The sequence below is a fragment of the Episyrphus balteatus genome, chromosome 4 (genome assembly GCF_945859705.1).
Source record: "Episyrphus balteatus chromosome 4, idEpiBalt1.1, whole genome shotgun sequence".
In the NCBI taxonomy this organism is placed as follows: Eukaryota; Metazoa; Arthropoda; class Insecta; order Diptera; family Syrphidae; genus Episyrphus; species Episyrphus balteatus.
In genome coordinates this window covers 35,779,670-35,792,218 of record NC_079137.1, presented here as the reverse complement: position 1 = coordinate 35,792,218, position 12,549 = coordinate 35,779,670, and the positions used below count along the sequence as shown (strand labels likewise).

General features: G+C 33.2%; 1 protein-coding gene across 4 annotated transcripts; it reads right to left on the bottom strand.

The window, feature by feature from the left end:
- Positions 1 to 199: 199 nt before the first annotated feature.
- On the bottom strand, positions 200 to 8,702 carry LOC129917950 (serine/threonine-protein kinase VRK1). 4 transcript variants are annotated; one of them, XM_055998201.1, is made up of 6 exons: positions 8,605 to 8,702; positions 7,323 to 7,795; positions 3,348 to 3,503; positions 2,725 to 3,284; positions 706 to 2,659; positions 200 to 360 (listed from the first exon to the last, which is right to left on the bottom strand). In XM_055998201.1, exons 2-6 carry the CDS (start codon positions 7,645 to 7,647, stop codon positions 287 to 289), a joined length of 3,069 nt encoding a protein of 1,022 aa, XP_055854176.1. In that variant the 5' UTR covers positions 7,648 to 7,795; positions 8,605 to 8,702; the 3' UTR covers positions 200 to 286. The 4 variants fall into 4 exon arrangements, with proteins under 4 accessions (XP_055854176.1, XP_055854178.1, XP_055854174.1 ...); XM_055998203.1 differs by lacking the exon at positions 8,605 to 8,702 and adding an exon at positions 8,237 to 8,435 and having other exon boundaries at positions 200 to 548; XM_055998199.1 differs by lacking the exon at positions 8,605 to 8,702 and adding an exon at positions 8,237 to 8,435.
- Positions 8,703 to 12,549: the final 3,847 nt, after the last annotated feature.

Sequence of the window (12,549 nt, the reverse complement as noted above, 5' to 3'; positions counted from 1 at the left end):
TTTTATTTTATTTTTGTATTTGTTTATATGTGTAATACCTAACAGCATAAAGTATAATAAATTTTACCAATGAATTTTGCGCACTTACACACAATAATGTTGTGTTTTTTTATGATGTGCCACGAAATACAAATATTATTTATTTATTTTATTTTCTTTAATTATCACTAGTACGTAGAAACAGTTTAGTTGTTTATGATTTTGTTTTTTTTTTTTTTTTTATTATAAGCAAGATATTTTATATAGAATATAATATATATTTTTATGTAGATGTTTGAATTCGATTTCATCCCCGGCAAGCCCGTTTCTTGAATGTTCGCAAATCTCTTTCGTCTAACATCTCGCCATCCAAGCAATCGTCTGCAAGCAATCAAGCGAGGAAAATGGTTTCATTTAAAAAAAAAAATAATTTACATTTGTGTAATACACCTAACCCAAAGAGACTTTCTCTTTTTTTTTACTTTTCTGCTTAATCCTAAACTGCGATTCATTCAAAAACTACACCGCTTGGCCTAAGGATATCGAACTTTTTCTTTTTTCTTATTTAACTTGTCAAAAAATTCAAAACAAAAAAAAAACATTAAAAAAACAAACAAAAAAAATTACAAAACAACAAAATAATACATAAAAAGTTCATTTTTTTTTTCTGATTTCAAATTACAACATCATAAACACGAATGATTTACCTAGCAATTATTAACTCACCTTTAGTAGAGCTTTTTCGTTTTTTCGGTATGCTACGCTTTCGCCTCTTCGCCCCAACAACATCATCTTCGTTGCTGGCCGCTAAACACGGTGGCGAAGAAACCTCCTTAGCCGAATGAATTATTTTATTGTTTTGCTTTTTGGCTGTGCCACGTTTCTTTTTGGGACTAAATAGATTTGCATGATCACTGAAATTGCTTGTGTCATCTTCGCTATTTACATTGGAAGAATTATTTGAACTGCGATCGGTGCTCGAGCAACGATCGCTACGATTCGCCTTTCTTCTTCTGCCTTTGACAACTCTAGGCATAGTTTGTTTTGTTATTCCTTTTATCTTAACAACTGCAGTTTGATGATTATTAGTATTGATGGAGATGGTGTTTGAATTAATGCTACTACATGACGATTCATCTGTTGTTGTGAAATCGCCAGTGCTTCCAGTCTTAATGAGGCAACGCCTAGTTCGACGTTGTCTCTTGTTCTCGGTAGTTATGGGTGTGTTGTTAGTTGTATTATGTGTAACGTTGGTGTCTGTTCCACGCTTTGTACTAGTTGTATTTGCTATTGATGGTGTTGTTGTTGTTGCGATTACCGTTTTGAGGCCAGCTTTTGTTCGAGTAGACCGGGCGGACGGCGCTCCTGCACCGCCAGCAGCCTTATTATTACTTTCGGTAACACTCGTACCTACTCGCGTTGCTGTCACTTCATTTATGACAGGTAATGCGGAGCTACGTTGTTTTTTAACAGAATAGGCTTTAGTCGGTACGACAGGAGGCGGCTCATCATCATTATCAGAATCACCATCTTCGGCTACGTATGCGGCAATGCGATCTTTGAGTTTCAGTCGATTTTGTATTTCCAGAATCGCATAAGTAGGTTTGCCTTCATATCGTATCAATGGAGTCTCGACAATTGGCTCGCGGTCAAACTCTTTTTCAGCCCGATCTCTGGCTATTTGATCGGGATCCTGCGAAAGAATCTCAGTCCATGAGAATTTCTTTCGTGATGTCTTTTTCTTGGCAGATTTCGAACGCAGATTCTTCGGTGATACTCGATTGGATAATGTGCTCTCATGGAATGGCATGATAACGTTTAAATTCTTCATAATACTCTTAATGTTCTTCATTTCGATAACATTATTGTTTTCGATTTCCTCTTTGACCTTAACGGATGTTTTGATGAGCTCTTCGGTACTCAAACGCATTTCATTAGGCTTATAGCCTAATGCAATGTATTCTCGTAGAAAAATACGACGGCATTTATCATAGTCTGGTCGTTCGTGGTATGCTAATTGTCCTACATATTGCAAATAATCGCCCAAATACTTAGGAACTTGTTTGCCATAGATGTGCTTCATCATTTCCTTGACATCCTTCATTAGATACTCCTTGACCCAGTGGACTTTTTCGTTTTGATGCTGGGCAGCGGCATCTCGCCAGGGTAGATATCCTTGTGACCAATATACTAAATTATATCCTAAGCACTCTAAATCGCTGCGTCGAGAATGGGCACCCATATGAGCATCGCGTGATGTGAATTCCAAAGTTCCATCGTGTGCTCGACGTTGATCCATAACGAATGGTCGATGGACATCTTTGTCGATAAACTTCGATGCTAGACCAAAATCGATTAGATGCACGCGTTCTTCTGTAATAATTTCATCGTCATCGTCTGCTGCACCCTTTTCGGAAACCTCTTCATCGTCGTCTTCGTTTTCCTCCTCACTCGATTCTGATACAAATCTTTTGCGATTTTGTTTCATTGCCGAAGCGGTTTTGCGGGCAGAAGATCGTATTTGCTGGCGTTTTGATGTGCTTTCTGCATCTGTGGCATCTTTGGAATTGTCTTCGTTGAAGAACTCAGAATAACAGATTCGTTTGGCTGGCCTTAGATAGTGTGACTTTACCATTTCCTCATAAATTGAGTTACGTTTGTCTCGTCTACATGAACGCACCTAGATAGACACAAATTTATTTTAAGTATTTTAAAAGAAATATTGATTGAAAAGTTACAACTTACAGGATTCGATCCACTATATTGAACAACAGCTTTAGCGCGATTCCTTTTGTTAACTGGTGTCTTGTACATATCTTGTTCTTCCTCTTCTTCATCATCATCATCATCTTCGTCTTCTTCATCCTCCTCCTGATCGTTACCTTCTTCGTCACTTTTCTGCTCTTCATATTCCTCATCATTCGAGCTATTACCACTATCGGCGTCACTCAATTCGCTTCCACTTGAAGTCTTTACTTTTTTCTCAACTTTATCGATAATTTCGTCATCGATATGAGTGCTTCCGTATATTAACTGACTTTTGCGATAGGTGCAATTTGATATCATTAGATTTTGTGCTTTGATATCATTATGACAATATCCTTTGTCATGTAAATGCTGGAGAACATCTAGGATTTGAAGAGCTAATGTTAGAACAGACTTTTGGGTAATACGTCGATTCTTGATTAGCGAATGCAAGTCACGATCAAAACGTTTAATAACCAGGAAACGATAGCGAGTATCTCCGAAATAGTGCGAACCAGATGCTATGTACTCTGGCATTCCGGGTGGCAGTGGATTGTCGCCTTTAAATTGAAATGAAAAATATTAGAAAATGAAAATTTGTCTTCTTGTGACAATTTTCTTACCATTTTTCTTTCCTGCATTCAGAAGACAGTGAATTTCTACAAACAAAGGGCCATTGGAGTGTGGTTCAATTTTAACAACATACTCAGCATTATCGCTTGTCACAGGCACCGAAATATTATCTGATGCTAAAAATATTTCTCCAAAGTTGCCTTTGCCTACAAAAATTAAATAAAAAAAATTGTTATATTTTCTTTTTATAAAATAAAAGATTGTATGAAGCTTTCTTAATAGAATTCATCCATTTCGAAGACAGTGTACATCTTTAGTAGAGCAGTACTATGTTCCCATACCAGAAAACCTTGGCTCATGATATAGCTCTCAAGATTTAAAAAATTGGTAAACAAAACTGGCCGATGTCACGATTAATAATAGTATGTTGCAAACAAACAAACTAAATGTCGGACTTCTGGCATTTTTCTTCGGCATGGTATTTAAAAGCAAAAAGATATCAAACAATTATCAACTTAGTTCATTTCATTGTACTAAATAGTGTTTTTGTGGTTTGTGATGTAAGGTTTTTATCAGAAAGAAACATTGACAAGGGCACTTCTACCGGGAGTGGGATTTTAGTCTACTGCAGCTTAAAGTCGATTTACGCTGCAAGTCAAAAATCCACTTGTGAACTTATGGCATTATTATTTAGTCGTCGATCTACATTATTGCGAGTAGTTTTGTACATTACTGCTTTAAAGAGAATGCACATGAAGTAGTTCAGTGTTAAAACGGGAACAAATATACTGGTTAAAAATAGTGGCTTTACGAAATTTCATTAGAACAGCATTTTATCAAAATCTGAAAGCCTATTAGACGATTTTTCACTATCTTCAGTTTCGGCCAGTACTAGCCGTGTTTTCGTGAAACAAAGTAAAGTCAATTAAAAATTAACATAGAGTTGGTTGTTACCTAAACTTACTGCGAAAAACTTCACCTTTAACGACAGCCAAAAGTAGAGGAATATTCTACATACTTCGTTTTATTATTGAGTGCTTTTATTAAAGAAAAAAGTGATTATTAAAACAATTTCATTATACAAGTAGTTACAAAAACAAATTAAACAAATATGTATTTATTTTTTTGCAATTTCAGTCGAAAAATAAGAGATTCTGAATTGTAGAACAAACTGGGCTCAGTTGTCTCATCATCATTATCAGAATCACCGTCTTCGGTATATGGCAATATGATCTTTGAGTTTCAGTCGATTTTGTATTTCTAGAAATGCATTAGTATAGCATCAATCGATCCTCGATAATTGGGTAGCGGTTTTCTTTCACATGAGAAATCTACATTGCCTTTATGTTCGTAAAATAATTCAACATAAACTAATATCATGCCACGGAATAAGAACAAGTGGTCAATTCTTAAGTCATAAAATAATCGACAAAAGATTTTTTAAGTGTAAAAAAAATATATTTTTCACCACACTAACATACAGGTAGAGCTACAATTAAAAGTGATCTATCAAGGGCAATTTACAGTTTAAAAGAAACGTAAAAAAAAGAAAGTGAGATAAATTATACTTTGTCATTAAACAAAACTTTCCTAACTTGATCCTGAATTTTGGAGAAAATTCTATTAAAAGTCGACTAAAACCAATCAAAACCATTTATAGTATTAAATCATCATAGAACAACTTAAATCTATTGAAAAAATTATTTTAATTTAAGTTGCATTACTATGCACATATTTTTTTGCTGGAAGTTTTGGACAGGGAAGAAAGGATTATGCAAGATTTTAGTGTATTAAAACTATGACTTGTATTTGTATCATTACCGTTATCTTGGTGGCAACCTTTTCGGTCTTTAACGCCAATACAAATATGTATAAATTAAATAAACTTTCAATTTTAGTAGGGTCCTCTTGAATTGCCAGTGTGCTCACACTCGGTCCGGTTTGTTGATAGCCAGTTAGTAGTTGTGGGGAATCGTCCAGCATATTAAGAATCCAGAGACTTTAAACCTTAGGCAATAGAAGATATTTGTTGACCAATTATAATACCATATAGTTTTAATTTTATGATTCCAGTTTCGGAAAATGTTCGACTCCAACTCAAAAGGACGCACGGCAAAGCAGTAGAGAAATAACTCGTCTAAGGTGGCGCTCGAAAGTGGAAATTAATGAAAACTGGATAAAAGCTAGTTGAAAAAGCTTGTTAATGGACACCCAAATCTACAATTGATTTAAGCGCCATCTAAAGCGCTGGTCACCTACTAAGTTAAGTAAGCTCTTCAGGTTTTCGTCCCCAAACTGTAAGTTGCGCATCTGCTAAGCTTTGGTTAAAAAACCATAATTTTAAAACGAATCATCAAAAAGGTTAATTTTTACCCCCAAATACAATTGAGTAGATGAGAAGCAAAACTCGCAATATCCGCTTTTACAAAAATTGAAATTTTGATGTACATTTATAGAGCATGTACAATTGAAAAAAATTGCAAACTAATATTATAAAAAAAGTATTCAAATCCCTTTAAAAGTTCAAGTTAAAGTATCAAGTTTACCTACCGTTTTTCTCAAAATGAATGATCATGGACATAGCGAGTTTTGATTCTCGTCTACTCAATTGAGTAACTGTAACGTATAACTTTTACCACAGCTGCAAGCTACTTTTTTCAGCGCTCTTGTATTGAATATTAAGGGTGTAAGATGCACTGCATCCTGCTGATCTATTGTTCCTTTTTTTGTGGTGGTTTTTCCACTTTTACATTTTGATAGCAGTACAAGCTTCAGTTACATTTATCTTATTGTATTTAGACAGTTAGGGTGTATAGAATAACAGAATTGCAGACTATTGCCCTGTAGGGCTGTTTACTTTCGTTTTTTTTTTTAACCTGACTTCTATTGTATTCAACTTATTTTTTTCATTTTCAATGTTGCAGAGTTGATGCAACTATCAACTATAGCTGATACCTATACATATTTCATACAACTTTCACAAAACATTTGGAGATATTCTTTACTGAAAAACATAAACAGAACTATTGAAATTATTAGGCGTGTTTTTTCTATTACTCAGTAGCTACTCACTTTTCATTTTATTCGCAAAACAATAATAAAAAATACAAAAGTAAGTATTTGTTTTTATTGTGTTTCGAATAAAATAAAAAAATGAGTAGTTACTGAGTTGTAGAAAAAACACGCCTATTGTCATAAACAATTAGGACTGTTTAAAGAATCTGATCCGCACAGAAAATATTCGAAAAGTACAAGTTTTTGCGTTTCATGAAAAAAAAAAACTCGCCCCAACTAGTTCTACAAATAAAGTTCCATAAAAATGTTCAGCACGGAAAAGTTCAAGTTTTTCTGCTTCTACTTTTGAAGTAGAGCAAGTGAGTCAAAAGTGTCAATTGTCAGCTGTTTTTTGTGATAAAAATAAGAAAAAATAAGATCTTAAAAAGTGAATTTCTTAAGAGTTTTTGATTATTAAAAAAAAAAAATTACGGGAATATATTAAAAATGCTAGTAAATCATTTATTTTAGTAAAAAACCAACTAAGAAATGATTTTTGAATTAAAAATTTTGCAACTGATATAGACAACTGTCAATCTTGTTAAATACGAAGTTGAACTTTTCTGTTCTTTCTTCTGACAGTATTTTCAAACATGAGTACAAATCTATTATTGATTTAGTCCAAACAAAAATTTGGCGTTTCGTCCCGGATGAGCTCACTAACTTATACTCATCAGTTTACTTATCGTGAGACATCGCTTGTCAATAAGCAAATTTTGTTTATATTCAGTTCAACTTACATAGATTTTTTTTAAACAAAATTTGCCAATTGACAAGCGCTGTCTCACGATAAGTCAACTGACGAGTCCAAGTGAACTCCTATAGGTATTTCATACAACTTTCCAACCTTTTTTTGAGTTCATGCAAAAAAACATAAAATTTACAACTGCGTGAAAAAAATAAACAGAACTTTTCCAATTATTGTCATAAGTAATTATTTCAATATGCATAAATTTAAAGAAATAAATTACCTATTGGCTTTCCAATTCTCCACTTTTTTTCAGTTATATCCTCAAGTAGAATTCCATTCACTACACTTGGCCTCAAATGATACACTGGCTTAGGAGAGTTATCATCCAATGATGCATTCAAAATAGCCAATTGTTTAGTCTTAGTTTCTGGCGGCGGCGGAGATTTGGGTGACGACGATGTCGTCGTCGTCTCCTGCTCATCCCACTTTTGTCGATCATTCTTAGTATCTGGCTGCTGAAAGTCATTGCAAACTCGTTTGCGTTTCCTGATGCTGCTACCAGCAGCGGCAGCAGCTTGTTGTTCGGGAGCTAAACGTTTACCCATGATTTTTGATGAAGGTTTTTCTTTTTTTTTTCTTTCTCGATTCTTCTTCTTCTCCGATCTGGATCTCTGAACGTCTACTATTATTTTCCAAAAGAAAACATTAACTTTATTGCAAATGTTATTCTCATTCGGCGGATTAAGACAGACACTGCAAGAAAAAAAAAAACAAACAAAACAAAGAAACAAGAATTAAATACGGAAGCAAGCGCAATTAATTAAATTTTCCCCCATTTTAAGAAACAGAGATTTTTTCGAGTTGCTTTTTTTTTTGTCATTTTCAAGGTGTAGACATCGTTTAAGGGTTCTTCGAGCATTTTTTTTGTTTTCAATATAAAAAAAATTTCCACCACTCAAAAGTTTTTTGTGATTAATTGAAACTTTTTTTTATAAAAGAGTTTATTTATTTAAATGGGAATATTTTTTCATTTCTTAGAAATTGTATCTATAGATTTATTGGTTTTTTCTTCTTTATTTCGAATAGGTACACATTTTATACAGCAGAAAGTTTTTTCGTTTTTTTTTCTACACTCACTGTGCAAACGATTGATCGGAGGATGGATGAACTTAAAATTTTTTGTATATATTTTACCTGCTATATTTATAACTTTATGAATAAAGAAATTTATGATTCACATGATTAAATAAATAAATTTATAATTTATATTGTTGAAATTGATGAATTTTCATTAAATAACTTGAAAATTGCAAAAAAAAAAATAAAACTTGTCTTCGCGGAGCAGCCGAAAATTTTGGCTTTCTTTTCACACAGAGCTCGAACAAGCAGTGTAGTAGTAGAGAGATGTCGGTGAATTTCATTTCATATATGGAAAATGGAACATATTTTTCATTGGAATTGTGAAATTAGAACATGGTAGCCATTAAAAATTTAGCTAGTTGTCTCTGTTGTTTGTTTAGGTTTTGTCAGATAAAAACATGTATAGTTGTTGCATATCTTACCTGTTTTTTGTTTTCGAATGAGATAGAATGATTTTTTTTTCTAAGGTTGGTAGTAATTCTTTTTTTTTTATTGTATATAGTTGTTGAAAATTGAAATATATATCTAGCCTTGTCTGGCTCTCAACGATGAGTGTTAATAGATTTTGTAAACAGATTTTTGTTGATTGCGAACAAAAACATTGTTTATAAATTAATAAAAATAATGATAATTATTTTAATTAAATGAGGAAAATAGTTTGTGGAAATTTAAATAACTGTAGTTTAATAAAACAAAATTCACAAATTTCTTGCTGCTGAGAACAATCAAGAGTTGAAGGTAGGTTTATTGATTTTTTTGTGTACTCGTTTCGTTTTCAGTTGATTTCTCCAATGCAAAAAGGACTGTTTGTTTTTGATGCATTTCAGTCGTTATCAAAGTAATGTGGAAAAATTGGAACAAGTAAAGTTTTAAGGTAGTGCTTGCATTGAAGATATAATTTTATCGCAGGTTAAAAAAACTCACAGCATGAAAATACTGTGAATTTTAATATTCTAAGGGAATTTGTTTAAATTCCGACACTTAGAAAAAGTATGCCCGTGGTCAGGCTGATATAATAACGAAGAAAAAATAACAAAAATAATAAAAAATTAAAATTATTTTTATTTTAAGCGGAGCGATTGAATATAATTCAATTTTAAAGTTCAAAGTGACCTCAACTCCAAATTTATAAAGCGTTTCGCCCAGGTGTGAGTTTTATATAGTGTCGGTAAACATCGACCAAAATAAGGCATCTTAGTTAGGGTACGACAGATCTAGCAGGTTAAAAAAGTTTAACCAGAGCAGCTTTTTGCAAAATTTGAAAAATAAATATTTTGTCTTATTAGTTTGCCGAAAAGAGTATACTTTTTTTCATACATAAATCTAATTGCCTTCTCAGCCTGCTTTTAGTACTTCTTTTTGCATTTTTCTTGATTTTCCGTTGCTTCACTTCACAAAAGAGTAATTATTTACTCCGGAGTAATTTTAGTACTGCGGGGTACTCCGGATTCAATCCAGATGTCGTTTTTGTAAGTTTTCCAGTGAGAAAAACCATCACAAAATAAGTTAGAAAATTTTCAAGTTTCATTTAGGCCAATGTGATTATAAGACTTACTTTTTTTAAAGCCTGGTACGCAGATCGCGCTTAATTTTAGCTCCCATACAAATTATCGAAAATTTTTGGCCGAGCTAAAATGAATCCTATACAAATTATATGGGATTTTTATCTCGGCTAAAATTTAGCGTGATCTGGCTTAAAGAAGAAAGTAAACAACTTAAGTGAATGTTTTTAAGTCCAACCTAGCGCATTAACCAAATTGAACAGTTAAATACTTAAGAGCGCTAATTCTTAAAAAAGCCTAACCTAGGCTTGATTTATTCACTCTCAATTAAATTTTAAGTTGCCATTTAAAACGGGAAATTTTAAAATTTGTATGCGATTTTGAAAGATTTCTCACTTTTAGCTAAGAACATATAAAGCTAATCTGGACTCTATTTCACTAGACAACATCAAAAATGTGTCGAAACTATTTTAAATGTAATTGATCCTTTTTAATTATTTGGTAGAGCTGAAAAATGGTTAGTGGTTAGTGCCAGTGTTGTACAAACGTGGATCAGCCTTGGTTCAGGAATTTAGCTCGCCGATATTGGTGAATTAGCTGCGGATCAACTTCGGTTCAAGCATGGATGTGGCTATTTTTATATATACGGACCTTGAACCAGTGCTAATCCTCAGCTTTGCTACCAATTTCAGAAGATAAAAGTTGATGATTCACGGATTAAACATTTGTGCAACTGGCCCTTAGACACAATTTTTCCCACACACATTCCTTGCAAGTCCTCAGGCAAAAATTTATTACTTTTTGCCAGGCTTACAATTTTTCTTCTGAAAAAATACTAAAAAACGACTGCCAGGTTGTTCTTTTTTTCCTAGTTTTAAGACGGAATTCATAGTCCTCACTCAAGTTTAAGCATTCAATCGAATTAATCATTCATAATCATCACTCAAGTCGAGATAAATAAATTTGAGATAAATCTCAACTTGAGTATAACAACTAGGAATTCCCCCCTTATGTCCACTTGTCTAACATGGAATCAAGAAAAAAAACAACTAGGAATTCCCTCCTTATGTCCACTTGTCTAACATGGAATCAAGAAAAAAAACCTGTTGTCCAGTCTAAACGGCCGAGTCTGAACATTTAAGTTTCGTGGAAGGCAGATTTTTAAAAATTAAAATAGCTGTTTTTTTTATATTACTATTCGCTTGAGATCTACCTGTATTACAAAAACAACACGCAGCTGACGATAAGAATAGAAGATGAATTCAGCTGCGGATAGAATTTTTACAAAGTATAAGTTCCAATTTCTCCTAAATCTTGGTGCGTGCATATTAATTTTTATTCAATGTTGATGTTTGAGAATTTCTACTGCGGATAGCTTTGCAAAAAAAAACATACCTAATATTTTTGTTTAGAATACCGATCAATTACAAAGAAAACTTTTAATAAAAATAAATTTTTAATTTTTATCCATTTTTGACTAAAGCAAAAAAACACATTTTTCAAAGGTTTTACTGGTGCAGGCAGGGGCGTACACTCCCTTGGGGCAAGCGGGGCGGCGCCCCGGGGCCCCCGACCGAATCCAGGGCCCCCACTGGAGACAATGCAGATAATATAATATATTGATTTAAAAAAAAGGTTACCCCAACAAAATAAACTGCTTTTTTCAAAGAAAAATTATAATAATCTTAGGGCCCCAAAAAATATTACTTGAAAAATCTTTGCAACCACAAATAATACATTAGAGGCCCTAAAAAAGCAAAAAAAAGTTTTGTTAATGGCAAACCAAATATTACTCAAGTCAATACATTATGGGCCCCAAAAAAGCAAACAACTTCAGGCCAGGGGCCCCAAAAGCCTTTACTTCAGGGCCCCCAAAAAATTAAATTTAAAAAAAAAAATAGTTTTTTAAATTAAATTACATTTGTTGATGGATTACTAAATATTACTTTAGGAGCCCCAAAAAAATATGAATTCGGGGCTCCAAAAATATTATATGAAGGGTCCCAAAAAATAATTTTTCAGGAGCCCCGTTAGTTGAAAGGCAATCAAATATTAATTGGGGGCCCCAAACTCTATTACTAAGGAGTCCAAAAATATTCATCAAATTTTTTGATGGCATGACAAATAATATTATTTGAGGAACATCAAAACCTTTTACTTCAGTGGTTCAAAACAATCAAATGTAAAATTAAATATCAATTCAGGGGCCCCAACACAAATACATCAGGGCCCAAAATAAAAACATTACGTTATTGGTTGCATTCCGAATATTACTTCGGAACAGAGGCCCCAATACCAATAATATTTTAGGGGCCTCTAAGCACTTAATTTTGAGGCCCCAAAAATAATTTTTCAGGGGCCCCAAAAGAAATAAACTATGTTTGATGATAGAAAATCAGATGTGTACATATTACTTCAGAACAGAGGCCCCAAGAACTATTAATTCTAAGCTAAACAAATTTTTATTTTAGAGGTCTCTAAATATTTAATTTTTGGGGCCCCTATTTCAAGTATTTACTACTTTTATGATAGACATTTTAAGTAAGTATAGCAAAGTGCATAACGAACATATTAAAACATTAAAATAAACCTAAAAATAAATAAGCCATACAAAAAAAATGTATGGAGTATACTTACTTTTTTTTGTATCTAAGGGGCCCCCAAATATCAAAGGGGCCCAAACTTTAGTCTTGCCTCGGGGCCCCGGCGACTCAACGTACGCCACTGGGTGCAGGTTTCTCTAATTTTCATAAAATCTATGATAGTCTATTTAATAAACCGGAGCTCCAGAGCAAAAATAGAACAAATTCGTTCAAGAGTTTTTATTGCTGATTATGATTCCTTGGCATAAAAGAATGCTCCAGC

Coding starts and splice junctions, on each gene's coding strand:
- LOC129917950 (XM_055998201.1), bottom strand. CDS start 7,647: ATGGGTAAACGTTTAGCTCCCGAACAACAAGCTGCTGCCGCTGCTGGT. Junction 2,660..2,724: donor AATATAGTGGATCGAATCCT/GTAAGTTGTAAC, acceptor GTGTCTATCTAG/GTGCGTTCATGTAGACGAGA. Junction 361..705: donor ACGAAAAAGCTCTACTAAAG/GTGAGTTAATAA, acceptor GATTGCTTGCAG/ACGATTGCTTGGATGGCGAG.